This window comes from Passer montanus, unplaced genomic scaffold, assembly GCF_014805655.1.
Source record: "Passer montanus isolate IOZ18808 unplaced genomic scaffold, ASM1480565v1 scaffold29, whole genome shotgun sequence".
Classification (NCBI taxonomy): domain Eukaryota; kingdom Metazoa; phylum Chordata; class Aves; order Passeriformes; family Passeridae; genus Passer; species Passer montanus.
The window spans coordinates 8,263,249-8,290,934 of record NW_024367596.1 but is presented as its reverse complement, the minus strand read 5'-3'; the positions used below and the strand labels follow the sequence as shown (position 1 = coordinate 8,290,934).

At 58.4% G+C, this 27,686-nt stretch overlaps 1 protein-coding gene across 2 annotated transcripts; it reads right to left on the bottom strand.

Moving 5' to 3' along the window:
* Positions 1-7: 7 nt before the first annotated feature.
* EPHB3 (EPH receptor B3) lies at positions 8-27,669 on the bottom strand. Of its 2 annotated transcripts, none has more exons than XM_039713770.1 (16): positions 27,619-27,669; positions 14,195-14,259; positions 13,119-13,791; positions 5,850-6,005; positions 5,366-5,701; positions 4,456-4,580; positions 4,132-4,300; positions 3,932-4,037; positions 3,488-3,585; positions 3,199-3,321; positions 2,854-3,101; positions 2,418-2,633; positions 2,178-2,327; positions 1,890-2,083; positions 1,574-1,729; positions 8-1,262 (listed from the first exon to the last, which is right to left on the bottom strand). In XM_039713770.1, the coding sequence occupies exons 2-16, from the start codon at positions 14,249-14,251 to the stop codon at positions 1,154-1,156; spliced, it is 2,916 nt and encodes a 971-aa protein (XP_039569704.1). In that variant the 5' UTR covers positions 14,252-14,259; positions 27,619-27,669; the 3' UTR covers positions 8-1,153. The 2 variants fall into 2 exon arrangements, with proteins under 2 accessions (XP_039569704.1, XP_039569705.1); XM_039713771.1 differs by having other exon boundaries at positions 3,488-3,540.
* Between the last annotated feature and the right edge of the window lie 17 nt (positions 27,670-27,686).

The following is a 27,686-nucleotide window of genomic DNA, read 5'->3' as shown; positions in this document are numbered from 1 at the left end:
ACTCGGGTAAAATTCTTATTGCCTTTATTCTGCCCATTGCCTCCCACAGTCCTGCGGCCAGCACACACCCACGCACGCATGCACACACTCACGCACACTCAGGCACGCTGGGAGTCTCTCCCTCGGCTCGGAGGAACCGGGCTGCAGTGAATCCTCAGGGAAAGGTGAGTGAGTCTTTTGGCAGCAATCACAGCGTGTGTCAGGAGCGGGCAGCCGCGCCGGCGGCACCTGCTCCTTCTGCATAAAAGAGGAGGCTGGGGGAGCCGCGGCCCCCGGCGCAGCCCCCGCCCCAGCCCCGCTCCCGGCCCCTCGGGGGAGCGCGGCTGCCGTCGGTCCGGGGGCGGAGGGTCCCTGTGCAAACGTGCTGATGGCCTCGCTCTGCAGTCCAGAGCCGGCCAGGAGAACCAAGAGGGTAAGAGATGAGGAGCCGGGCACCTGGTCCCCCTCCCTCCCCTTTCTGCTCCCTCTTATCTTTTTTTAATATATCTCTTTTTTTTCCGGTTTTTTTTTTTTTTTTTTGCCTAACTCCCTGCATAGTAAATCGGGTTCGGGTTCTGGCGTGCAAAGCCAAGAAAGGGAGCGAAGCCTTCCCTTCGGACACGTTCCAGTGCAGACCCTTGGGCGGAGGGCTTGCCAGGGCTGGAGAAGAGGAGTGATTGTCTGGGGCTGGTGGCCCCAGCCCTGTCGCTGGCTCAGCCTCCCCCGGCTGCTTCCATGTGGGGAACAGAGTTAGGGAAGGCTTCGGACATGTCTGACGGACTCGGCGGACGGGTCAACAGTCTGTGGCCTCAGGGAGGTGAGGGAAGTGAGGACTGGGGGAAAACAGGGTGAAAAGAAATCCAAGAAGCAGAACAACTCTTCAAACCGATGAGCACCAAGACAGGGTGGGAAGTGGGATGTGCCATCTCTGTCCCATAATCCATCTTCAATATGAAGATGTGTTGCTGCCTCGCCATTCCAGGACAAGGGACGAAAAGCTGGGCTCCCTCAGCATGAGTGCCTTCGATCCAGGGAAGGGCGTCCCGTCCCATCCCGTCCCAGCGACCGTCCGAGGCAGAGGAGCGCCATGTGGAGGGGAAAAGCTGGGCTGCACCGCAAACTGAACCTTTTTGGCAGGTTCCCTTGGTCCGTTCCAATGCAGAGTCCCCTGTGGTCAAACCTGCACTGGCAGCGTCTGGTTCATCTGCAGCCTCATGTCCTGAATGCTGCTCAAGATCTTCTTCTGGTGCCCTGCTAGCGTCACCCCTATCCTCAGCAGGTCCCTGCAAGGAAAAGGTGACAACTCAGCCCCCAGACACCAGCAACATCAACATGTGGCCCTGCCCCACTGGGGCAACTGATCTATCCATCATTACAGCCCTCTGCCAAGCTCCAGCGCTCCCTCTAACACCACAGGGGACTGGATGCTGGATCCAAAACCTGAACTCTCTTGGCATTGGATGCTGAATCCCAGTCCTTAATTCAGCGCACCACACACCCAGGTGGGAAGAGTTGGCTGTCAGATAGGCAAGGGACAGTGTGCAGCAGCCCCAGTTTCCATTTTCTCCCTCCTCCCCTCCAAGCAGGGACTTACTCCGCAGTCATCTGTGCCACCAGGTCAAAGGAGGCAAAGCCAGCATTGACGAAGTTTTCCTTGTACCGTCCCATTTTGATGGCATCCAGCCAGTCTCCTACGGTGGTGAAGGTGGTGTAATCTGGGACAGTGCGGTCCAAGAGCGGCTGGGAGATGCTAAAGGGCAAGAGAGCCACAGGTCACAGGGTGTAACTGGCAGAGAGGTGTAACTGGAAGCAAGGGATATTTCTTATCCCCTCCCTCCCACAGCTCTATTCCCAACCACTGTTCCCTGGAATTGGGGTAGGTGCTGGCTGGAAATAAGGATGTCACTGACCCAGACTGGACGCTGGCGATGACCTTCAGGCTGGCAGCATTGCGGATGAGCTTGTCCAGCGTGTTGACAATCTGTGCAAATTTGGGCCTCAGGTTGCGGTCTCGCACCCAGCAGTCCAGCATCAGCTGGTGCAGTGCAGTGGGGCAGTCCATGGGGGGTGGCAGGCGGTAATCCTGCTCCACGGCATTGATCACCTGCAGAAAGACAGGCAGAGGCAGGTTGTGAGGCACCTGGGCTCCCGCAGGCAGCCTAAAGCTCCCAGTTCCCTACTCCCCAGAGAGCACTTACATCCTGGTTGGACATGTCCCAGTAAGGTCGTTCCCCGTAGGACATCACTTCCCACATGACGATGCCGTAGCTCCACACGTCGCTGGCTGAAGTGAATTTGCGGTAGGCGATGGCCTCGGGAGCTGTCCATCTGATTGGGATCTTGCCTCCCTGCACGGACACACAGCTCCATGATTAATGCACACCTGAGGTGTCTCCCCCCACCCCCAGATCAGTAGATCCCTCCTGAGTGTCCCATACCAGGGAGCTGGTGTAGGTGGGGTCAGCTGGGTCATCCTCCAGAAAGCGAGAGAGCCCGAAGTCAGACACTTTGCAGACCAAGTTGCTGTTGACCAGGATGTTGCGGGCAGCCAGATCCCGATGCACATAGTTCATCTCCGAAAGGTACTTCATGCCGGCGGCGATGCCTCGCATCATTCCCACCAGCTGGATGACTGTGAACTGCCCGTCATTCAACTGCCAGAGGAGAGATCAGAGGGGCTTGCAACAGCTTTGGAGGAAGGATCCCAGTGTGCTACCATCACCGTCCTCCTCCCTGAGCCACCCCGCTTCTCCCACTCAGAGCTTAACCCTGGAACACCAACACGACAATGCAGAGAGATGGAGAAGGGCTCAGAGCTGCTGCCCCCCCATGCACTGCACCCCCAGCCCAGGGCAGGAGGGGATGGATGCTCACCCGGAGGAAGGAGTCAAGCGCACAGTTCTCCATGAATTCCGTGATGATCATGACGGGGCGGCTCTTGGTCACCACCCCCTCCAGGTGGATGATGTTGGGGTGGTCGAACTGGCCCATGATGCTGGCCTCGCTCAGGAAGTCCCGCCGCTGCCGCTCCGTGTAGCCCACCTTCAGCGTCTTGATGGCCACGAAGATCTCGCGGCGGCCAGGCAGCTTCAGGCGCCCGCGGCACACCTCACCAAACTCCCCTGTGGTGGGAACAGAGAGGGGAGCAGCACGGTGAGCCACAGGACAGGGTGAGAGGCAGCAGTCTCAGCACCTGCTGTGCCCAGCCCCAGGACTTGCCTGCTCCAATGACCTCCTCAATTTTCACACAGGAGATGTCAATCTCTTTGGCAAATTCCCGGACAGCTTCATTTGGGTCCTCATAGGTGAAAGGGTCAATGTACACCTTCATCCCAGGGGTAACTGCAAGGGCAGAAGCCATCACCAGGGGGGACGCAGCAAGGGTGACAGATGCCAAGCCACTTGGCTGGCTGTCAGCCCACCTCCTGTTAGAAAAGGCTGCCCCTTTGCATGGGACAGGAATTGGGAGAGGGCAGCCAGAGTCCATTTGCTGGGCTCTCACACTCACCATATTGCTGCAGCTTCTCTGTGTACTCGGGGTCGGTGTTGTTGCGTTGCTTCCTGCCCAAAGGAGACGAGAGGAGGTGTTCAGTAACCATCCCTTTCCTGATGGGGCAAAGACATTCACTGCCAACTTCCAAATCCCAGCACAGACAGCCTCTGTCAGAGAGCCTTCCCTCTGGCAGCCTGTGTGCAGAGCTATCCCTCCACCCGAGGTGCAATGGGAAGAGATGGCCTAGTTGTGCTGAGTGCATGGCAGGAGCCTGGGGAAGCAGAGGCACAATCCTCCCACAGGACCCCTGCTCTGGGACCTACATGTGGCCAGTCCAGTCCTTAACTCTGTGACTGGGGCTGCCAGAGCTCTGCCCACAGGTGAAGGGGAAAGCTCTGTGGCAGACATGAGCAACCCCCAAACCCAGATTTGAAGCCCTCTTCCCTGAAAAGCCAGTACCTGAAGCAGACGATAGCAATCACCACCACCACGATGACGAACACCAGCCCTGCAGTGGCCGAACCCACGATCAGAGGCAGCTCCTGGAAAGTCTTGCTGGTGGAACCTGATGGAGGGACAGGCAGGAATCGAAGTCAGACTGGGAAAGGAGCAGGCATGGGAGGGCTGGGCCATGGAGGCAGCCCAGTGCTGGTACCTACCACCCTCAGCAGTTGTCTGGAACTCCGTGGGGAGGCTGTAGCGGCCGTATCCCGCCACGGTGCGTGCCCGGACCTGCACCATGTACCGAGCATTGGCCTTCAGCCCGTCCAGCCGCACCGAGTTCTTCTGGCTGGTGACTGTGTTGGCGATGCCATCACTCTGGCCTTGCTGTAGGGGAGACGTGGGTGTCACCTCTGTGAAGCCACCCTCCATTTGCTGGCTCCCACATCCCCCAAGCGCCAGGTTTGCAAGGACCCCCTATGCCATGGTGCTGATGGCCAACTAGAAGGGCTGGAGGAGGGAAAAGGCTGTTCCTGCTTTACCTTCTCTGAGTACTTGATCTCATAGTCCAGAATGATGCCGTTGGGCCTCTCTGGGGGAGTCCATGACAGCGTCATGCTGTTCCCGGTGCTGCTGTGCAGGTGCATCGTCGGTACGGCAGACGGGGCTAGGAAGGAGGGCAGGGAAGGAATGAGCCACCTGCACCAGGTTTCCCCCTTCACCTTCCCACACAGTGGAGGGAATGCTCTGCCTGTGACCTGCTTGGATAATCTTGGTGGAAAGGCATGGAAAAGCGTTGAGACTGGCCTCCCCCAAGTCTCCATAAGGAGGTGTGATCTCAACACCAAGGGGAGCCTCAGAAATAGCACTGAAGTCATGCTTCACCCCATGCCTAGCTGCAGACTGGTCTGGGGAAGGGCCTTGCCAACCCAAACTGGGGCTCCCTCCCCTCCTCCATTTGCCAGGAGCTCTGTGCTCCACCCCAGCAGCAAGACCCGTGAAATCAGATCAGTGCGCAGTGGCTGGAGATTACCAGCACGCTGGAGCAGGGCCAGAGCGGGAGGAAGGAGGGAATGGCAGAGCACTTGGCTGCCTGCAAGGGCTTGGGCTGGTGCTCAGCCTTCCCAGGCGCACAGGAGAAAAATCTCATTTCCTTCCTCCTCCCCTCGCAGCAGGCACACCATCTCTGGGGTAGGTCTAGAAGATCCAGAGCTCTCTGGAGCATCTGCCAGCCCTAGTCTTCCCCACTTGCCTGCATTCTGATCTCATCTCCTCTAGGGACATGCTTTAAACAGAGAGGAGAGTTTACCCAGGGGATTAGATGTGAGCCCAGAGAGCCAGTTAGGCGGCACCACAAAGGACTGCAGCCTCCTAGGCTGTCAGAAAGAAATCTCTGCTCCACTCTGCTCTGTGGAGAAGATACAGCCCCTGCTCCCTGGTGGCTCCACTGACCTGCCTGGTTGGTGGTGATGTTGACAGAGGCAAAATGGGGAGGGTAGGGACTCTTGTTGGAGATGCCATTCACGGCCTGGATCTCGAACGTGTACTGGGTGTGGGCCATCAGGTTGCTGATGTAGATGCGTCGCTCAGTGAGGCCGAGCTGGCGCGGCACGAACTCCACGTTGTCGTCGCAGCGGGTGCACAGGCGCCGCTCCACGCTGCATTTCTTGCAGATGACGTTGTAGAGCAGGTCATCCCTGCCGCCCGTGTCCTGCGGCTCGCTCCACTCCAGCACCAGCGACGTCTCGTTCACGTTGGAGATGACATTGCGGGGGGCTGAGGGGACACCTGCGGGGAAATGTGAGGGGCAGGAGTGGTGTGTCTTCATGTCCAGCTCACCCCAGCATGGACACTGCACGTACCCCCATCCCAGACACAGACCCCCATCACCTCCACAGCTTCCCCTGCCTCCCCTCCTTGCCCAGAGAGGACTCACTGGTGCAGGCGCTGTCTGCAGGGTCCGTGTCTGCCCGGAAAAAGCCGTTTCGACAAGTGCAGACCATTGCTGCTCCAGAGGTGGTGCGGCTGTTGGGAGGGCAGGGAGAGCAGGGACCTTCCCCCTGCTTAGACTTGAAGGTTCCTGGGCCGCACGCTGGAGGAAAGAAAAAAACAGACCCGAGTTATAAAGTGAATACAAAAAACATTCACTGCTCCCACCATAGCTGGGGGCAGACTCTCCCTTGCTGCCCTGCCAATCTTTGATCAGTGGCTTGAAGACCTCAGGCTTCCTACAAGCCTTTCCACTGCCATCAGCCATGCCCAGGGACTCATGGCTGGGAAGGGCAAGAAGAGTGGGCTGCTGGAAGCACCAGATGGCTCAGGCACAGCTCTGCCAGGAAATGCTGGGCTCCAGCAGCACGACCGAGGTAACTGGAGGTGGGAAAAGTTGATCACCACCAGCAGTATGGGGGACACAGCAGGTCCATTCAGGACACCATTCCTCAGTTTTGTTTCTTCACTGCTCTTCACAAGGGTCTTACCATGCTCCCTTCCATGTAAGAAGGCCATGCTGGTTTCCAGGCCTGGCAACCTTCACAGTGCCAGGTCCATCCTTGGGAAATATGGCTAGGAAGGAAAGAATTCCTCTGCAGCCCTGTCTGCAACAGCCCCTGCAAGAGGCCTCCATCACCCAAAATCAGCCACTCAACCCCAAACCTTCCGCCCCAGGCTCTTGAGCCACTTCTCAGTCCCGGGGCGGCGGCACCTCACGAGGCCAGCTCAAGTGGAGCGCTGAGCGAGATGAAAACATTCCTGCAGGTCCTTGGCTGAAGAGCTGCTTCAGCATCACTGCCACCTCCCTCCTCCGCTTCCGACCAGGGTCCTTCAAGGAGCCACGAGTCCTGGGACAGGGCCCGATTGGCACCGCAAGGTGTTTATTTGTAATGAGGGGCACGTGAAAGGTTTAACAGCACTTGAGCCGAGGAGCAGAGTAGCCTCAGGAACCTGACCCACACCTCAAAATAGCCCAATTTATCACACTGCTGCCCAAGGAAGCGGATTCTGTGCTCTGTGTTTGCAGCCGGATGAAATGAGAGACCCACTGGCGCCGGCTCTGCTTCAGCATCACCCTGTTTGCCACAGCTGGGGCAGCATCAGCACCGATGGCCCCGAAGGAGGGCACGTCCTCCTCGCTCCACCATGCTAGGGAAGCTCCGAGGGCAGGTGACCCTCCCACGCCTGTCACACATCATCCTGAAAACAGGAGGAGGTTTCCTGGTGCTTCACCAGGCTGTGGCAAGTGGAAGTTTCCTGCTATGAGACATCTCCCAACACCCTGTGTGGAAGTTTTCCGGCTGGCTGCAGCCCCACATGGGGTGTGGAGTGCTGTGAGTCACACGCTGCCAGGCCGGCCCCGCAGGGACCCGCACACAGCTCCAGGTGCTGTCCTGGGTTCCTGGTTTGTCCAGGCACCAAGCAGCACCAACCCCAAGGGAGAAGCCCCGCTCCTGTGCAGTGCTGCTGGTCAGGGAGACGTGAGAGCAGCCCTTGCAGAGACAACTGCCTGCTCTCCAGCCCCTCTGCCTGGATGGGCGTCAGGAGCTGCTTCCTGCTCCCAGGGTGTGAGCCTTCCAGCAGTGAGACTCTTCTTTGGTCAAAACAGGACTGACTACATGGCTCAACTAACTCCAGCTCCTTGACCTGAGTTCACCCAGCCTCTGGGCCTTCCCTTTGGAAATGAAAGCTTTGCCGTCCCGACTGTGCAGGCTGGAAGGCAAAGCAGTGCACAGATCTGCTCCTTGGCAAGCAATGGGAAGCCAGCAGGTCCAGGGCTTCTGTCTCCCCAGCCTGGGACAACCAGGCCACCAGAAAATGTGACTTTATGTGGACAGCAAAGGCCCAGAGGTCGCAGAGAAGCCTTGGCATAGGCAGACGCGCCCCGGCTGGAGTCCCGGGCGGTTCAAACTGGGTGGATGCAGATTCACACATAAGGAACCAGATTGTTGAGGAATGAGAGATGACTGAAACCTCTTGGACAGGAACGCTCTGGGCTCAGAAAGCTGCCAAACATGCTTTGGTTATGGAAAGGAGCCCAGATCCATCAGGGACAAAACCCCCTGAACAGGCTTGTTGGGGGGAGAGTGAAGCCCGAGCAACCAGAGCTTATGTGAAGCTGACAGCCCAAGCATGGCATGGCAGCCAAGGACAGCCAGGTGCTTGCAAAGGATGCAGGAGGGATGCAGGAGGGCACTTGGTCTCCAGCACATGAAGTGCCAGCCAGTGCCCAGTGGGTTATGGGCATGGAGGTGATAGTGGCCTCCCAGACACAGGAGGAAGGGACAGGCAGAGCTGTCCTTCAGCAGCTCCCTGCCACCCCTAAGTAGTGCCCAGCGCAGGCACAAGGGACGAAGGCCTTTTCTTTGCATCCTCACGCCCTCCTGGCAGGAGGGGGACGAGCCATGAACCAGCCCTGTTAAGAAGGGGAAGAGCAGCAGAGGGACTGAGGCCCAGATGCACTCCAGTGTGTAGATTTCCAACTCTGCTTAATAAATCAGAGCATAAAGACCTCGGTGGCAGCGTGACAGCTCTCAGCCGCCACATTTGAAGGCTGTAACCGAGCTGAAAGCTGATCCCAGGTCCCTAGTGGATAAGCCGCTGTGTCATCTCTTCTCTGCAAGAAACTGCCTGTACAACAACCACTGTCTTGGCCGGCACGCTGCGGAACGAGCCTGGGAGCTCTGGAGTGGGAACGTGACTCCATCCAGCCGGAGCTGGGAAGCCAGGCTCCCTTCTCCCTGCCGAGAGCTTTGCATAAGCACTTTTCCTGCTGAAGTGTCCTCAAATAAAATAACAACTCTGATCCTCTGCACACAGATCACATCTCCTGGTGCTGTGCTGCGGTCACTTCTGGGGAGAACATGACAGTCAGTGACAGCCACAGGATAACAGGTCAGGGAACCGAAGCGGAGCTCCCCGGTCTGGAGAGGTTTGATGGGAGGGAGAGGCAGCCTGGCCTGACAGCAGAGATCAGCCACAGAGGGGATTTGTGTGGGGCGTGGGAGGGAGGAGGACAGTAACAGAGCCCTGCTGTAAAGCTGCCCCTGCACCCCTACGGGGCATCGCACTCCCAGCATGGCAAACGCGGCCGTCCGGCTGCTTCTGGCAGCCCCTCCAGGATTTTCATCAGCCACCCACCTCCAGGGCCTGATCCTGTCTCAAAGAGCTGCAGCACAGAGCTGGGGGAAGAGAAGGGTACTGCTCCCAAATACAATCTCTACCGCGGTGAATAAAGTTCAAGGAAGGGAGGTGAAAAAAACACTGAAATAAAACCCTTCTGGCAGCAGCAGAGAGCAGTGACTCATCCCGTAGGCAGCCTCCATTATTGCACGGGATGCAGGCAAGCAGCAGTGAACCACGTGTGCATCCCCAAAACTCTGGGGTCCCCTCCCCTGGGGAAGGCAGGGATAGCCGTGACACACTGGAAAAAACCAGCCCCAAACTACCATGTTTCATGTTTCGACTGCTTCCCATTCACACTACAATATTCCAGCATCCTTCCAGCTATTTCTCTCCCTGTAGGACTGAAGCAGGACGCCTCGCCTGAGCCTAGATAAATTAAACTGATCATATCCCTTTGCCCATCAACCCTGTAATTTCTTTAGAGGCAGCAGTCAGGTTTGTTCGGGACGATCTGTGCTTTATGAACCTGCACAGCTCGCTCCCTTCTCGCTGTCGTAAGTGGCTGCAGATGGAGCAGAGCAGTGGAAGCAACAGCCTGCCTAGAGCCGAGGCGGTAACTCTGTTTTTAAGTCTCTTAAAAGGCAGTTATTTAAAAAAAAATAAAATAATCACCCTTTGGGTGAAAATATTTCACACTAGCGCAGTCCAAAAGTGAATGGAGTAAATCTGAAGGGAGAGAAGGGAAAGAGCCTTTGGGGATTTGAAGTGGCATCCAAGGAACAGGCAGGAAAACAATTTTTTTCTTTTCTTTTTAAGAAAAGAAAAAAAAAAATTCAATAAGCAAAGCTGCCTCTTGAGCCACAGCGGGTCAGAGGCAGGACGGCAGGGGCAGATTTCCTCGACTGTGTTACAAGTAACCCATTGTGGAGCTGCCTGGCTGTAAACCGGCAGCTCTCCTTGCCTTCCCTGCTGCTGCCTTTGATCTGGAATCCCGGGCAATTAATCCCAGGCAGTTTCACTTCCTGGGTTTCATGCAGCAAGCCCATGTTGCAATGCAAAGCTGCAAACAGTTGGCAAGTGCAATGCTTGCTTGGCAATTTTTTTTTTTTATTTAATTCAGGTGATGTTTTCATTAGTCACTGATTGCACGGGAAATTTATTTTTGCAAAAATTCTGATTATGGCCCCAGCCTGACCTGCACTCACCTACTATTGTGCCCAAATGTTCAGTGCCTGGTGCTACGAGAAAAGAAACACCAAGAGGACTGAGAAATGGGTCTCAGGAAGGTGTGGTGTCATGCTGGACACTGTCACTCCAGTGCTCCTACGGTTTGGGTATCCACAGACTGCACCACACAGACTCAGTTCCCCTCCCAAGTGAGGTGCAGGCTCTGGGGGCACCGTGGTCCTCTCCCAAGTAGAGGGGACATGCAGGGAGGGGGCTCACTGCTCACCCCGGCACAGCAGCCTTTCTGTCTTTGTGTGGAACCAGCAACACAAGTGGTGCAAATCCCAACAAATCCATCACGGAGCACGTGCCCAGAAGCATTTTTGGAGAGCCCCTTGACACCAAATCCCCTGAACTGTTTGGGTGCCTCCTAACCAAAAGGAGAAGGGATGGGGCTGGGGGAAAAGCTAAACCCCAGGGATGCAGGGCGTGGGGTGGGAGTGCAGTGCACCCCAGCCCATGCTCCCCTCCCTGGCCAGCAGCTCCTCCTTGTCCTCCAAGAGCTGCCTCTGCAGCTCTGCGTGGTAGGGAGTGTGTGGGAAGCGGCACAACCCCCAGAAGGGCCGTGTGCTAATTAAATAAAGATAATGAGGCTGAGAATGAGATGCCAAATCAATGCTGTGGCAACCCAGGAGCAGAGCGCCAGGTACCAGCCTGGCGTATCGCCTTACAAAGCATGCCAAAGAAACTGTCTTCAGTCGGGCAGGATGAGCCCTCTGCTCCCGAGGGACTGGGATACAAGCTGCATTGTAACAGGTCTGAATGTGAGCTCTAATCTTGGCTTGGATGGAGATAAAGAGGAGGAGGAGGAGGAGGAGGTCTTCAAAGGCCACTGAAAGTCTGGGAAAAGGGGGAGATTTACAACAGGGCTTATCCCATCTAAGCAGTAACTGGGTATTGTTATTTATTAAAATGCCATCTGGCACTCTGGAGCGCTGCTCGCCTGCACGGTGAAGCCCCTGCAGGCTCCCTGGGGCAGGAGTGATGAAACCCCAGCTTTGGGGGCTGAATCCCCCCTGCTGCCCACGACACGGGCTCGGAGACTTCTTAGCGGTGCTGGACTGTGGAAATGGGGTAAGGGAACATGCAGCCAAGAGGAGAAAAGGAGCTGCAGCTCCGGCTTCTCCCAGCCCTTCTTCAGCTGTTTCCACTTAAAACACACGATCATATGGCGGAAAATCTGATCCTACAAGCGCAGTGCAACTTTCCCAGAGAAACGTGAGGACACCACTGCTTCTGCCCAGCGAGAAGGCAGGCTGCCGGATGGAGACGTGCCCGTGGCCCAGCGTGGCTTCCCTGCCTGCTGCAGCAGAAGCTGGGGCTTGCTGGGGAATCAAAGGCGCTGGGAAAGCTGCCACATGGGGGTCTGTCCAGCTTGGGGATGTGGAGAGGGGACCTTGCCTCAGGCTGCTGAGCCTAATCTGAGGAGCTCTGTCCTACCTTGGGATGCCTCTCAGCACATCCCTGGTACTGGAATGGAAACTGTCACCTTGTGCCCAAACCCCACTCTCTGCTGGGAAAGAGCCAACATCGTGTATGGTCTATGATCTCCCAGTCCAAGCAAGAAGGAACGCAGCTACCCAGGAGCATGGATCTCAGTGCAGTTTAAAGTGTGGATGGATGCCTGGCACGGGTGTCCATCAGCCAGGAGGAGCCAGATTGGCTCCCACAGGACTGATGCAGGGGGCTGTGGCACTGAAGTCAGAGCTGTGCTGGCACTGATGGTGCTGGAGGCTCTGGATCCCTGGCAGAGCTGTGGCCCTGTGGAGACTGACCTCTCCCTAACTAGCCACAGCAGCATGGCTGTCAGCGACGCTGCTCCCAAAGCCAACGGGGAGGCCAGCCTGGCCCGAGCCCCACATCACAGGCCATCCCAAATCACACGGGCCCTGCCAAGAGCAAAGGGCTGGCGCCAAGCATCCTGTCATCGGCGAGCACAAGGCATCCAGTGCTGGGGGCCCCGCCAGCGTCCCACTCCCTGTACAATGCCTGCAGCCAAGGGGAACAGCAACCTTTCTGCCCCCAACCCCAGCCACCCCAGGGCAGGGTCCTGCCTGCCAGAGACATCTCACAAGGAAAAAAATCACCCCAAGGGAATGCAACATTCATCCAGACAGATTTTTCCTTATCAACACCCCAGAATGGGGTTAAACAGCAACACCAAAGCTATCGTGGGAGAGCATGGCAGCTGCAGGACCCACACAGAGCTATCCTGCTGCTAGGGTGGCTCTCCATTCCCAACATCTCCATGTGCAAGATATGTTCCCTTCCAGCAAGAACAAGGAGCTTCAGATCCACTGCCTTTGTGCTGGTCCCTACCATCCCTGCTGCAAGCTTTCAGCACTGGCAGGGGGAGCATGCAACAGCATGGCTTCTCCCACAGGGGAGCCCTGCTCACCACCAGGGCTTCTGAACAAGCCTCCGCACAAGCAGCATGAAATCACACTTGCCAAGAACAATCACTTGCCCCAGCCATGAGCACTGCAGGAGGGAGAGAGGGAAGATCCTGGATACGCCAGCAGCGATGAGAGAGAGGTTTTGGTAATGCTCAAGGGCTTAAATGTGCTGGATTCCTGCTGAAGACCACGCCCTGAGCTGCAGCTCTGTGCAAGGAGATGCATCCCACAAAGGGTAGCACTGCTGATTGCTCACCAGTGTGTCCCAGCAGACACTGCACGAGTCCAGACCATGAAGGTTTTAAGGCTTCGGAGTCAAACTGCAGACCAGTCCTCTGAGGTAACACCCTGCTCACTCATCAGGAAAAAGCCTCCAAACCCAGACTGAGCTCAATGCAAAATCACCTCCTTCACATCAACGGACCCATGGGGACAAAGCCACGCTCACACTGCCACGCACATACCTTGGCACTGGGTGTCCTTCATGGTGGGCTCATATCCAGCAGCACACGTACATGCTCCCACGGGTACCATCCACTCGCCGTCGCCGTTGCAGTACAGCTTTAGGGGCACAGACACCTCCACTGCATTGGGGATGCAGGTGCCCGGTGCGATGACCAGGGAAGTGGGCTCGGCCCCCGTTAGAGTCTCCGGGAAGATAGCAAAGCCAGCAATGGTGTTGGAGCATTTCTTGTAGAAAGCCCGGACGGAGATGAGGGACATGCAGGCTCCCAGGTCTTGGAAGGCAAGGTAAAAACCATTCTTGGAGAGAGGGCCAAAGCTGCGCACCTTGGTGTTCACGCGGCCAGACTCCAGTTTGGAGAAGCTCTCATCTGGGGCAATTGTATCCACTTTGATATAGGGGTTCTCCATCCAGAAAGGGCTGTTGGCAGAGGCAGAATCCGTATCTGACTCATAATAGAAGAGGTTGAAGGTCTCTTTGCAGGAGCCAGGGATGTTGGGGATGCTGTTGCAGTCCCGCACGGTGAACTTCAGCTCCACGTAGACGCGCTGGACATCCTGGCGCTGGATGAATTTGGTACGAAGCCAGTTGTTCTGGTTGGCCTCCCGGACGTTGCAGACCTGGTACGTGCGGATAGGGTTCATGGCCTCATCATAACCACTGACTTCTTCCCACTGTGATGGAGAGGGTAAGAGTTAGATCCCCAGCCAGGGACATCAGTGCTACAGACACATCGGGAATGGCACAGGGTGGGGGGGAACAGGCAACAGTCAACAGGGAAGAGCAGCAGCTACACCTTCACCTGTCACAACCCTCCTGGTCATCAAGTTGACTAAGAGCAACCCAGGCCAGGGACCATGACACTCCCACTCCGCTGGCACGAAGTCAAGAGGAGATGGTTTCACAAGGCGAGGATATGCACAGGAGGAAAGGACAAAGATGCAGCCAGCTTCACAAAGGCACTGGTGAGCAACCATGATTCCCATGGGGCCAGGGCCAGCTCTGCCCTCGATTCCCATGGGGCCAGGGCCAGCTCTGCCCTTTGGAGGTCAGGACCAGGGCTGGTTCCAAACTTACCCCTGTCTCCGGATGAGTTGTCCATGCCAACTCAGAGGTCACCCACTTTGTGTCCATCAGGGTCTCTGCAGAGAAAGGAAGGAGAGAAAGAACTAATTGGAGATGAAGGCCAAGATTAGAGGGGAAAAAAACCAGGAGGAGTGGGGGAGAGGAGAGCTGAGCCTGACATTTCTGTGGAAAACAGCAACTTGGGGGGTGAGACGTGGTGGGAGGAGGGGGGAGCGGCGCAGACAGACTCCAGATTTCTCTTCTCCTGTCAAGAGAACAGGAAGAGCGAGGCGTCCCTGGAGAGCTGTGCTGGAGGAGGCAAGCAGCAGGACGCGGAGCTGGCCAGGTGGCAAGGGGGAGATGGGGACAAGCTGCCATCCCCAGCCACCAGCACAGCCAAACGTGTCCCCCAGGCAGTGCAGGGGTGCTAAAGGAGGAAGACCGGGCGCCCCTGTCCGCACCCTCCCCCTCTGCTTTGGCAGGGCGCGTATTTAATGTGGCTGGGGTTGAAAGGGCCCGTTCCCATGACAGGGCGGTGCGGGCCAGGCAGGTTTATCCAGAGGAGGAGGGACTGGCAGGCTGCTCTCCCAGAGACGCCCCACATCACTCATTTTACAAGAGGGGAGAAGAATTTGACCGTCTGGCCAACATTCCTGGAGCAGACTACAAGACAAACCACCCCGGCAGCATTCCCCAAACAGCCCCAGCCCCAGCCTTGGGGGAGCGAGACGCTTGTCTGGGAAGAGCTGCAATTGCAGGCAGCTGTCGCTAATCCCAGGCAGAGCCGCGTGGCTCCGCGCGAGCACCACGCGCAAAAACCGGGAGTGAAACACAAGCATGGGGGCACACTGACATGCTCAGGGCCAATGGCCCCTCTGTGAGCTGCTGGCCCTGTGAGCTCTGCTCCAGGGATGGCCCTTAGGCTGTTTGGAGGGGAGCAGGCACCCCAGCATCCTGGGGTCCTCTGGACCTTCTTTTACCTAGGGGGGGTTGGTGGAGGGGGGTGCAAATGCCTGGAGACCCTGGTGTGCTCAGGGGGGCTCTGCTGCCTGCACCAAGCAGAACTCAGGACCAGGGGCAGAAAACCTCCCTGATGAGGGCATCCCCCTCTCCAGCCACAAGTATGGCCCCATCTGAAACCCTGTGCAGCTCCCCAAGGGCTTCATCCATCCATGGCCCACCCGGGCTCAAGTCGAAGGGCAGGGAGCCATGGCTCTCCTAGACCCAGCAGCGGGCTGGGAACCGCTCACTCTCCCTGGCTGGGGCACAAAGATGTGCCAGGGCAGCTCAGTTGTGCCAGCATCACGGCTCAGCCCCACAACAAGAGGCAGTTTCAGCTTCTTTCCTTCCACCCCAGGAAAACCCCAGGCTGACCCAGGCAGGGAGGAAGTGTGGAGGAGGAAGGAAGCATTCACACATCGCAGGGCTTCGGATGAAGCCCGACTGGAGGTAAACACCTTCTTCCCGCGTCCCACCCCGGTGAGACCCGCCAGCAACTCCCAGGCCAGCACCCACAGGCAGGCTGGGAGCACAGGCTGTGGGTGCCACCACGGTATAGATAAACAAGCACATTTGGGGACACGTGGGCTCCCTGACCTGCCTTGTGGCTTGCCAGGTTTCCAGCTGGGCCAGCGAGCTTGCTTCTCGCCCAGGCTGTTTGCCCAGTGCAAACACAAACACAGTTCCATTGTGGCCTGATAGCACTAGCAGTGGGCATGGCACTGGGGACAGAGGGAGGAAAACCTTTCATGGTGCCAACACCCCATTGGCAGAGGTGTAGAAGGGCAGCATCCACAACAGACTGCAGTGCAGAGATGGTTACTGGGCAGGAGTTATCTGTTGTTTCTCAAGAACACAAACTAGGGGCATCTGACAAAAAAGGAGGGAGAGAAGGAAGAAGCCCTCTGTCAAGCAGGTAATGCAGGAGGGGTGGGACACAGGATGGGCAGAATGGGTCTGTGCACCCATAAGGCAGTTTCTGCTCAGTCCCAAGGCACTACTTGCCCAGGAGACACAGAAGCCTCCATCTCCCTCCCTTCCCATTTCCCACACCACCAGTTACTGAACCCCGGCAGGATCCCAAGTGTGGCTTTGCACGGCCACAAGACCACTGGAGACACTGCTGCGCTTCCCAGACCCCTGCACGGGGTGGTGGACAGTGCCAGATGATGGGGGAGCAGGTTCCAGAAGGGGGCTGCCCACACCTCTGCGAGGGACAGGCCCCGTGCTGGCTGCCCTAATAAGGGCACAGCGGTGCTGAGGGCCCGGACATGCCGCGCTGGCGGTGAGCGGAGCCAAGCGTGTGCTCAGCGCTCCCAGTGCGGGGCTGCCAGCTCCCCGTGCAGAGACTCCGTGCGGGTCCAGCCAGGGCAGGGCCCGGCTGCCGGCACGGCCAGCCAGGGGCTGTTTCTGCAGCAGCAGCGGGGAAGGGATGCCCTGCGTTCTCAGGGCTGGGGCTGCTGATGGATGAGCGGCTGTGGCGGTGAGTCAGGCTGGGCAGATGGGGATCTGGGTGGCAGGGTGTGCCCGCAAACAGAGTGACACAAGGATGCTGTGGCAAGCCACAGCATAGCACGGACTGACCAGACCATGGTGGGTGTTTGCTTCCCAAACCCATCCAGGGTATGCGGGGACTGTCCTGCACAGCAGCAGGCCCCATGTAGGAAGCCCTTGCCATGTTGTCCCCTCTGGCAGCGTCCTTCCCCTTGAGTGTTGGCCGTGGGCAGAACCTCAGCTTGGACAGGAGGCTCGCTGCCTGCATCCTAATTTGGCAGCATCTGCCATCTGACCAGCAGAGGAGAGAAAAACTGACAGAGCCAAGCCGGCTGTTGGCGTGAGAGCCACGTAAACCACACAGAGAGAGCAGGGAGGGGAAATAATAATAATAAAAAAAATTTCACTGAGCAACTCAGCAAAAGGAAACAGGCTGAGCATAGAGGGCAGAGGGGGTTTCCTGCAGCCACGGGAGTGACCCAGGTGGGGTCAGTGGAGCCTCCCAGACCCTTGCAGCCTGCCATTGTGAAGGCTGTGGGTGGAAGGCCCTATGGGCTTCTGTGCTGCATGGTCCAGGGGCTGGTGGCACATGCTGAGCTGAGCTGCAGAAACTGCTCTGAGCCCTTAAAGGTGCTGCAGAGCTCTCACAGTGGCTTGGCCCTGAACCTGGTCCTCTCTCCCAAAAACACTGGGGCACACCAAGGACTGGCCCCCCATGAAAGGGCATGTGAGAGGCATGCTTGGGCTGGGAAGCCCAAGCACTGGGCTTCAGTGGTTCAGGATCAAGCAGCTGCTCTCTGCCTCCAGCCCATGGTGCCAGAGTGGGGCTGAGAGGTGGCACCGGTGATTTCCCGGTGTGGTTCAGGTTTGCAGGTGCTGTGGAGGGACGTGAACAGCGTCAGGGCTGGCTGAACAGTGACTCAAAGCCACTTCAATCCCGCACACCACAGCAAGAGCCTGGTCCCATTAGTCAATGGGAAATTGGCTCCCAATTTTGCCAGCTTGGGGAAGTCACCCTAAGGCTTGCTTTATCACTGTCTGCAGCGCTGGGAGTTGTCCTCTCCTTACCTTCAGCTGGGCAAAATCAAGGCATGGAGCAGGAGCCTCACTATGCTCAGCAAGTGCAGCCAGCCAGGCTTGACTCCACATAGAAGCAGAAGCTCCATGGCAGAGTGGGATCCCAGGACAGGGGAAGATTTTTACTCCCTGGACAGGGCTGCGAGCATCATTCTGGCTGCCTCCTCCCTGCCCTGCACCTCTCCTCCCAAGCACACCCTGCGCTGCAAAGACGAGTGGTCCCCTACCAGCAGCCCTCCCATCACCTCCAGAGAGTCCCAGCAGTTCACGAGGTGTTTGAAGCCCTGGCAAGGACCCATCTGGAGCCGGGGACCTCTTTCTCCTGGTGCTGAGGCTCAGGAATGCAGCGTGCATGGTCTGAGGCCAGCGAAAACGTTTGAACTCCCCCCTTAAGAGGCCCAGAGAGCCCGTCTCGCGCTGTTGAGCGGCAGACGCGCGCGGCAGCGATGGCTGAGCCAGAAAAGGGGGGGAAATATCAAAATTCTTTCAAGATGAAGCCACTGGGGAAGACTCAGTCGTCTCCACCAATAAACTCCACTTTGAATGCTTTCCCCTTTGAATACGTGGACTGATGGCTTTTATCAGGATATGCTGGCAATATAGGATGCCAGCCCTTTGGCCCGATGAGGAGAAGGCAGCTCATGCAAGTCCAGAGCATCCTGGAAGAAGGCAAGGGAGAAGAGTTAGTAAAGACACCCACGCAGCCTTGCTGCAAACAGAGGAACCTGTTTTGCAACGTGCCCATGCTCTCTGTGAGCTATGCACACCATGGCACCATGTCTGCAGGAGCTCAGCACGGGGCAAGCGGCCCAGACCAGCCTTATGTGGCCCCTTGCCCCACACTGAGGTCCTGTCAGTGGCTAGGCCATTTACCCAAGGATATGCCTTGGCTTCCACCACGGTGACTGCTAACAGTGGTGCCAGGTGCCTCTTTTCCCCTCACTGCCATGCTTTTCTCCTCTGGAAGGAAAGCTAGCTTGTTTAGAGATGCACTTTTAATCTCGGAGACTGCCTGCTATTCAAAAAGCCACCAAAAGGGGCATCTCTGCATATTTTAATTTCTTTCTCAGTTTTGAAGATAATTACACCAGGAGTGAGTGGCCTTGCGTGCTCCCCATTCAAGCACCTATCGGTACAATTAATCCCAGCACTGTTCTGAGCAGCGGCACAAAGGGCCTTTGGTGTAAGGTCCTTTATCTGGGAACAAAGAGCTGCCTGTGGGAGAGAACCTGAGGTTGCACTTTTCCCGCTGACAAGCGTTCCGTACACAAAAGCCGAGCCACAGGAGCGCCCTGTGAGCGCGTCAGGTCTGGGAGACCCCGCAACACGTTTTCTTGAAGCATGCGGCTCACCCCAATCCCTCCTCCTCCTCCTCCTCCTCCTCCTGCTCCTCCAGGAGGGTTCTTCCCCCTCTGACCCCAGCTAAACCCTGTAGCCATCCTCCTCCCAGGCAGGGGATGTCCCTGCTCCACGGCTAGGGGACTCCACATGCTGCCTGCATTTAGGAAGCTCTCCGGTCCCGCTCAGCCCACGCGCTCCGTGGATGGAGAACACCACAGACAGCAGCTCTGGAGCACAGGAGGTGGCGTGCTGGGAGGTTTCGGCACTTGGCAGCCCCTTGTGCCGGAGCTGCACTGCAGGGAGGAGAGGCTCTTGCTGATGCAGTCAAGAGCCAGGAGAGCAGGGAGGAAGGCTGCAGCCAGCGTGGGAGGCATCAGGCAGGGAACCAGCAGGCACCTTGGTGGTCAGGGGGTACCCGTGGTGGAGGTGCCAGGCATGGGGTTTGTGAGCGTGGGGAAGGTTCTGGCAGGCACTGTTTGCTAATTCTCTCTGCAGGGATGGGGCTGGCAGCGCTGCCAGCATGCCGCACAACTTATATGCCCTCAGGAATCCCATCTCTTCCAGGGACCCCCTGCACACCCGTCCACCCTAGTGCACAGCACAAGGCCAGGGGGCTGTGCTGGTCCCACCCTTGCCCTCCCCGACTGTCAGGCCGGGCAGGCCAGGCAGTGCGGTTCAGCCCAAGGGAAGGGCTGGAGCACTCCCTATCGCCGCCCACGCTGGGAACCTGTCCTTATGACAAGCAGGGCGCCTGCTGCTCCCCAGCGCCGAGGGGGGAGACGCGAGGCTGGCCCCCCACCCCATCCCTCTCCAGGGGGGCACGGGGGCTCTGACCGCACATGCCCACCAACATCCACTTGTCCCAGGTCCAAGGCAAGCCAGAGACTTGTCAATGAACTGGGAACAAAGGGAAGAGAGGAGGGGAAGAAAGAAAAAAAGGGGCCTGTATCACAGCTGTGGCCCTTCATGCCAAGGGCGTTTGGCCCATCATCAAAGGGGATTGGATTTGCTGAGGCAAATGATGACACATCCACTTCAAGCGGGGCAGGTTCTGCCTGCTGCTGGAGGCGAGCCACCGGAGTGAAGAAGTACTGTGGGCATTTAATAATAGACTCATTATTTCTGCATTATGGCAGGGCCCAGAGGCCCAAACTGAGATTAAGGCCCCTCTGCGCACACAGGACACATGCACACACCAGGCCAGGCAGTCCCTGCCCAAAGAGCCCAGCCAGGGGTGGGCAGCACTGCCAGTCCTGGCATCATTCACCACTGCCAGTTCCAGCCCTGCCAGAGCCATGGTAAGCTCACAGCAGGGCCCAAAACTCCAATTCCAATGATGCTCCAAGGATGCATCCTTCATTTCCCAATCCCACACCTACACTGGGGTATTAACCTCAAGCCAGGAGACGGTCCCATGGCTCTGAGCCACTGGCCTGCTGCATCTCTCTCACAGTCCTCCCCATCCCATCCCAATATCCTGCACCTTCTGCATGGGCCAGATCCAGATCCCAGATGACTGGGAGCTGCCTGGCACACGGGGTGGAGGGGGACAGGAATGCTCCCTCCATCCAGCCCTGCCCTGTCACCAACCCACCATCCGCTAACTGGCTGAAGAGGGTTTTCCGGCCACGTGCTCCTCACCAGGAGCTGTTTCCTGATGGCTGCGAGACAGACTGAAGCATGTGAGAGAGGACAGGTGCCAGCCCTGTAAAAGGCAGATCAAGTGGCAGTGGCTGGGATGCAGGGAGGGATGGGTGCTCCCTTCTGCCTGGTCACGCACTGGATCAAGGCGGGAAGGGCAGATTTCTCTGTTTTATGAGCAGAGCCTTGCCAAGCTGGGCTCCAGCACCCGCCAGCATCACACTGTGTGCACCCCCTTCTAAAACCACAGCACTTGTAACCTCGGACTTTTGCAGGATGGCAGCTTCTGCCCTCCAGCTGCACACCAAGGACACATGCAGCCCGCTGCCCAAAGCCTGCCAGGTCCTGCTGCCAGGCCCTGGTCCTGCAGAAAGGCTGTACCGACACTGGGAGAGGATGGGAGCCAGCTGCCCGAGCCCAGCCCTGCTCTGCAATTACTGTTCTATTAATACCACGGGGATTTCGGATGTCAGAGCCCATTGTGCTACGCCAGGGTCAGCCTGGCCAAGGAAGAGCTGCCATCCCTGCCCACGTGGTGGATGTGCCCTGGTACTTGCTGCTTCAGCTTGTCTAGGGGGAAAAGATGCTTTTGCTGCACCAGTCTGTGCAAAAATCCCACAGACAGCTTCTCATCCTTGCCTGCTGCCAGCCTGCCCACCTGGGACAGGAATGTCCCTGCCTGGCCCAGGGCAAGGGGCTGCCCGCTGCAGCTCTCTGCCATACAATGGACAATGTGACCAACCCTGCCTGGCCCAGGGCAAGGGGCTGCCCGCTGCAGCTCTCTGCCATACGGACAATGTGACCAGCTGTGCCAGGCAGGCAGGAGCTCCAGGGCCAGCAGGCAGGACAGATTTATAGGTCGCCGTCCCCAGCAGGAATGGCCATGCCACCGTCCTCTGCTGCCACAGAAATAACTCATCTGATCAGGAGACACCAGACCAGCTCGAGCCACAAATGCCATTGACTAGGACAGAGGCAGCAAATCAGCCTGCAAAGCCACCCTTGTTTCCAGAACATGTTATGATGGGGACACTCCTGCCACCTCTTTCTGTGACCCCACTGCCCTGTGGCCATGGTTTCGTGGGGCAGGTGTCCCCACGGGGCCACCAAGCTGAGCTGGGCTGGTACGGATGGATGAAGAGCCCCGAAGTCCCCAGGGGACGGAAGAAAAGGCGGTCGGTTCTGCAGACCTGCCTCCGCAGGGCAACTGTTTGCGTCAGGCTGAGATCCAAAAGGCCCCTCTCTCCCTCCAGCTCCATTTTTTTTCCAGGTTGTACTTTTGGAAAGTGCCCAGAGAAAGAGTAATGATATTTAAAAGAAAAAAAACAACCACCCCTTCCCCAAAAAAGGTTACTCTGTGCACATCCAAAGGCTCGCCCCACAGACGGGTAGCTTGGCTGCCAAGCTCCATCCCATCCCGGCAGCGCAGAGTGGGAGTTTCTGCCAAGATCTCCCTCCTCTCTACTGCCTGGGGCAGTTACCCAAATCTCTGCGCTGCTCTCTGCTCACTTCCTCAGCTCTCTGAGAGCACCAAGCCCATCTGGAACTGCTTAAACCCAAATACTGCCCCCCCCTCCCTCCTCCACCTCCCCCACCCCCAAAGTCAGATTCTTCCAAAGTTAAAACAAGCACAGAGTCAGGAGGGGGTGCCGGGCCGGGCTGACTCGCTCCTTCATTTCGGTTTAATTTCTGGGGAACTAGAATAAATCTGTTCCTGGCGATCGTTCAAGCCCTGCACATTTTTCTCATTAATAAAAAAAGGCCTCGGATAGCACGCCGCGTGTGCGTGCCCCCCCTCCCTGCGGGGTCCCCCTGCACCCCAGCCCTTGCTGGGCAGGCACTGAGCACCTGAGAGACGCAGGACTGGGGTGCAGGGGACATGGGGACAGCAGCGTCCCTTCCTGGGACAGGGATGGATTTCGGCAGCCCTGTGCAACAGCCACACCTCGCAGAGGAGCAGGGAGGCTCAAATCCCCCTGCAGCTGCTGCTGGGCAGGAGAATCCTGGGGGAGGGCTCCCCTGGGAGGGGACATCCCTGCTGCCCACTCCTGCGCACCGCAGCCCCCGCAGGGCCCCCGGGGCATTCCTGGGGAGGGGGCCGAGAAACAGGTGTTTGTCAACAGCTCCTGCCACATGCATGAGAAACGCCAGGCCCCGCAGCGCAGCAGGGCTTAGCAATGGGCAAAAATAAAATAAAGAGAACCCCCCAGCAAAATCCTCCCCCCTGTCCCAGGCCGGGATCCCCAGCCAGCACACGCTGGCACGTGTGTGGAGAGCGGCCATGGGGCCGGAGCTCGGCCCTGCCGCTGCGCTCCGGCCTCTTCTCAAGATGGCTCCCGTGCCTCTTCAGCGGGGCAGCCATGCGAAGACAGCACTGGGCTCACTACCGCCCGGCTCAGGCAGCACAGGCTGGAGGGCTGAGCTGTGCTGAGGGGAAAGGGGGCACCAGGGGAGGGATGCAGCCCCTCTGGGAGTGGTGGCACTGTGGGAAAGGGATGTGGCCTGGCAGAAAGGGGATGTCGCCCAACTCCCAAGCTCAGCTCCATGATTCCTCCGTGGCCATGCTGAGGGTGGGTGATAATGGTCCCCAAGCGCAGGAGGATGAGGGTTCACCAACAGTGCCAAGCCTGTCCCTTCACAGGCAGGATGCCCACCTGCCTTCCCTACAAAATGGCTCCCACTTGAGGCTCAGCCCTGTGAGGGAACAGCCCATGCCCGACTGGCAGCACCGCCCAGCCAGAGCACAGGGCTGGGTTTGGAGCAACAACAACAACAAAAAAATGCAATAAAAAAACCAAAACATGACTTCAAATGGGATGGTCACAGTTGGGTGGGAGTGTCACTGCAACAGGCTGCCTGGCCTTCAAGATGGCAGCCCATCCCCTGGGGCATGGGGCTCTGCCAGGAGATTCCTGCCCATGGAGGGGCACCACCATCCCCCAAATGCTTCATGGGAACATGCTGGACCCAGAAACAACAGCAGCTCATTGTGGTTTCAACCACCGAGAAGCTTGTGGCAACAGCAACCACCAGCTCCACCGCAGCCCTTGGGTAGAGTCCCCCTTTCCCAGGGTTCTCCTCCGGGGGAGGCTGACACCCACCCTGTGGTCTGCACCAGCTGGGAATGGGGATTCCGACCCCGGGGCCACCCCAGCACCCTTCCCCCAGCGCAGCTCCCAGGCGGAGACGCTTAATCCCGACAAACCAGTTTGACTCAGCACAACAGGAACAGCTACAATTTTAAAAACATGCAAGTCTGTGATTCAGATTGCTGGGGCTGTTTTAATTAAACGCCAAGCTCCTCTGCTCCAGCGGCAGCAGCAAACGGCTCACGGAAAGAAAATGCAACAAACTGGTTTCCCCAAATATCTCTTGCAGTAAGTCATCATAACAAAACAAGGAGTTTCGGTTCATTCCTTAAAAACCAGAGGCCGCTATTCCCAATTGCAAGGGCTGGGCAGGCATGGCCTGGCAGCCACAGCCTCGCTGTACACTGAGGGAGAAATGTGGAGCTGCAAACAGAGCCTGGTGATCCAAGTTTTCCCTCTCCCCAGCTCTCCGCATGCTCCGCTTGACACAAAGGAAAGCCCTTCTCCTCCCCTCCTCAGGAGCAGGGATGGGAAGGCTTCCTCAAGTGCAGCTTTTACTGAGGAACAGGAGACTTAATGAATCCAGCGAGTGCTGCAGAGCCCCACGATCCACTTTCCCTCACAGCCCTACCCCAAGCGCCCATAAAACAGCAGGGCCAACTTCACCCATTGCCCCACCAAGAAACATGCCATTTCTGTGAAAAGTAATTAAACAGAAAGCAATCTCTCTGCCAAGAAAATACCTGGCAGTTACAGAACAGGGGTCAATTAAGCAGGGGTTTGCCGGTGCCAAGACAAGCCTGGTCAATCTGTGTGACACCCAGCTGGGGTCGGGGAGGTGTCACTGGGCAGAGCCCAGATGAAGAAAATCCCCCCTAGAAATCTTGCTGCGTTGCGGGGTTTGGCTATTTCACTAGAGCCCAAGTCTGCTCAGGACTATGTGCAGCAAACTACAGTGCTTCTGCATGGGAGTTCATGGGGAAGCACGTGGGAAACTCCAAGTTTAAATGGAGTCCTGAATCCAGAGAGGCTCCTCAGAACAGGAACAGCCTGGGAGAGTGGCTCCTAGGGAGAGCAGGTCCCTGTCCCAGTCTACCCGCACCCCCAGGGCGACAGGCAGATCCAGTCTGTGGCTGTCCATGCTCCCTTGGGCCAGGGTGTTTTGAAGCCTGGGGTTTTAGCCCTGGATGGCTGGCAAGGGCCCGGGACGCAGCACATTCCCCGTGCTGTTCCACCGCGTCCACTCCCCACAGGGCCTCTGCTCCCACAGCCCCGCTGGGACAAACTTCTCCGCTCAAACCCCCGTGCTGGAGAAAGGATCCGCTGTTGCCCCTGGATAGAGCATTCCTTCTGCAGCCGGCCCGGGGACTGCTGAACCGGAGAAGAAAAACACATTGTGACTTCAAACAGACCCAGCGCACTTACAGGATCTGGAGAGAAACCATTTTCTCCTCGGCAGCACAAAGCCCTCACTGAGCTGCTGCCGAGCGCGGCTTTTCTCCTCCACCCCCGTGGGGCCTTGTAAAGAAACCCAACTCCCCACCATGCCCTCGGGAATGGGGAGCGCCATCCAGCCCCAAAGCCCCCTGCCCCAAAGCCCAGCACCAGCCGCAAGCCCAGCCCTTTGCACCTCGGAGGGGACAGTAAAGTGGCCGGGTATGGGGACTGCTCACTGCTGTTGTCTGCAGGACGTGCGTACGGATTTATGGCCACGCCAGATTTATGATCAGCACTAAAATATCCAAACAAACGTGCACATGAGATTTACAGTAACCTCTGGAACGCGCCAGTCCCCGTCAGGAAGCAGCGGTGAGCGCGGACAGAAATGCCGAGCGTAGCAGAAGAGCGGGAGCGGGAGCGGGAGCTCGCTGACCCTGATGCGAGCAGCAGCTTCCCTAAGCTGCAGAAGGAGAAGCCTCTCCAGGCCAGCTGCAACTTTCCCTCCAGCTCGAACAAGAGCAAAGGGAAAAAAAATAATTAAGGAAAAAAAAAAAGAAAAAAAGAAAGAGAATCCCATGGGGAATCGGGGCCAGACCAAAAACTGCTGGGCAGCTGCCAGCCAGACCCGACCCGAAGTGGTCCCACTGGGCTGGCACCCAGCTGGGCCCTGACCTCTCAGACGGTGTGTTCAGCCCCTGACCCCTCCACACATTCGGGAAGCTGAAAAAACCCAGTGACTCCTCAGCAGGGCCTGTTTATTTTCTCTCCATCCGACTCTTCGCACTGCTCCATCCCCGGACAGCAAGGGAGGAGAGGCTGGGGCTCCCTGTGTCCCCGGGGGCTAGAGGGACTGTCCCCAGGTGATACACAGCGTGCTGCCAGCCCCCACGCCAGCTATCCTTCCCAAATTCCTAAACCGCGATGGGAAGCAGGTTGCGAGAGGCTACCTGCAAACGCGGGGCTACCCGCAAACGCGGGGCCGCGCCGGGCTCCCTGCCCACAACTTCATCCCCCGGCACCTCTGCAGAAGGCAGGGATCCCCGGGCGGGCTCGGGAGCCTCCATCCCGCGGGGGCCGAGTGCCGGCGGCTTCTCCCTTCCCCTCCTGCCGCGGGGCTCCCGCTCAGCCGGGAGCTCACGGACCCGGCAGGCCCACAGCTCTGATTCCTACAGCGTACAAAGGACGAGGGGTTTTAATTTTTTTTTTCCTTTTAAAGAAAAAACCAAAAAAATCGCACGGAGGGAGGATGAAAAGGAACGCGGACAACAAGCACCCCCCAAACTTTCTACAAAGCCCAAAGCTAGAGGAAAGACATCCCCCAGCCACCGCAGCGGGGGAGGGCTCCTGCCCACGGCCACCCCCGGCGCCGCGGCCCGAGCCTCGCAACGCGGGGCGACGGCAGCGGGAGCCCGCAGCACGACACCGCCCCCGAGCAGCCCCCGCCGCCCCCGGCCCGGGCGGGGGCACCCACAGCTCCGCTCCACCGGGGGATCTCCCTTCCCTTCCGTCCCTCCCTCGCCAGCCCCCTCCCGCCGCTCCGGTTACCGGACACCGGAACGCCGCCGCCCCGGCGCTCCGGCTGGAGCCCCGCACACTTTGTGCCGAGACAAAAACCTGTCCGGGCCCCCTTCTCCTCCTTCTCTCCGGTGCGAGCCGCCTTGCCCGCTCGGGAACCCCCGGTACCCGGCGGGGCCAAAAGCCTCTTTCCCCGCTCTTGCGCTGCCCCGCGGACCTGGCTTCACTCTAGAAGGGGGAGAGAATTACTCCCCGTTCTATTCCCAACTCCATCGGAACTCGAGGGTGGGCGAGCGGCGGAGCGCACAGCCGGCCGGGGGGAGATGCGGCACGCGTGGCCGCTCGCCCCGGAGGTCCCACGCTGGAGCCTCGGGGGTTAAGGCAGCGGGCGCGGCGAGCCCTGCCGGGGAAGGGATGGAGCCGGACACGGCACACGGACACTCCTTCCGCGGCCCCACCAGTTCTGGCACGCCACGAGCTTCCACTGAAAGAAATATTAATTTTCCAGCCCTCTCGGTCGTGGCGAAAAGCCTCGAAACGTGAACCGAGTATCCAAAGAGGCGCCGCTCGCTGCCAGCAGCCGCCGGCCGCGGATGCCGCGGCTCCGCCGCGCCGGGCTCGGTCCCACGGGGCGTTGACTCCGAAACCCACCGAGGGCGGCTAAGCGCCGGCGGCGGGGCTGCGGCGGCGAGCTCTCCGCGGGCACAACCGGGCATCCGCGGCGCGACGACGAGTCGCGCTGAGCCGCCACGGGCCTGGGACATCCCGGAGGATGCGTGCACCCGTGCGCGGTCGCCCGGGCCCCGGTGCGGCGGACGGGCACGCCCGCCCGGTACTCACCCTCCAGAGCGCGGCGGCCACCGGGGAGCAGCAGGAGCAGCAGAAGGGGGAGCAGCGGCGGCGGCGGC

Excerpts from the sequence above, each read along its gene's own strand:
- EPHB3 (XM_039713770.1), bottom strand. The coding sequence starts at position 14,251 with ATGGACACAAAGTGGGTGACCTCTGAGTTGGCATGGACAACTCATCCG. Across the intron at positions 4,301-4,455 it reads AGATCAAGTACTCAGAGAAG|CAAGGCCAGAGTGATGGCAT; the intron begins GTAAAGCAGGAA and ends TCTCCCCTACAG. Across the intron at positions 3,322-3,487 it reads AGAGAAGCTGCAGCAATATG|TTACCCCTGGGATGAAGGTG; the intron begins GTGAGTGTGAGA and ends CTGCCCTTGCAG.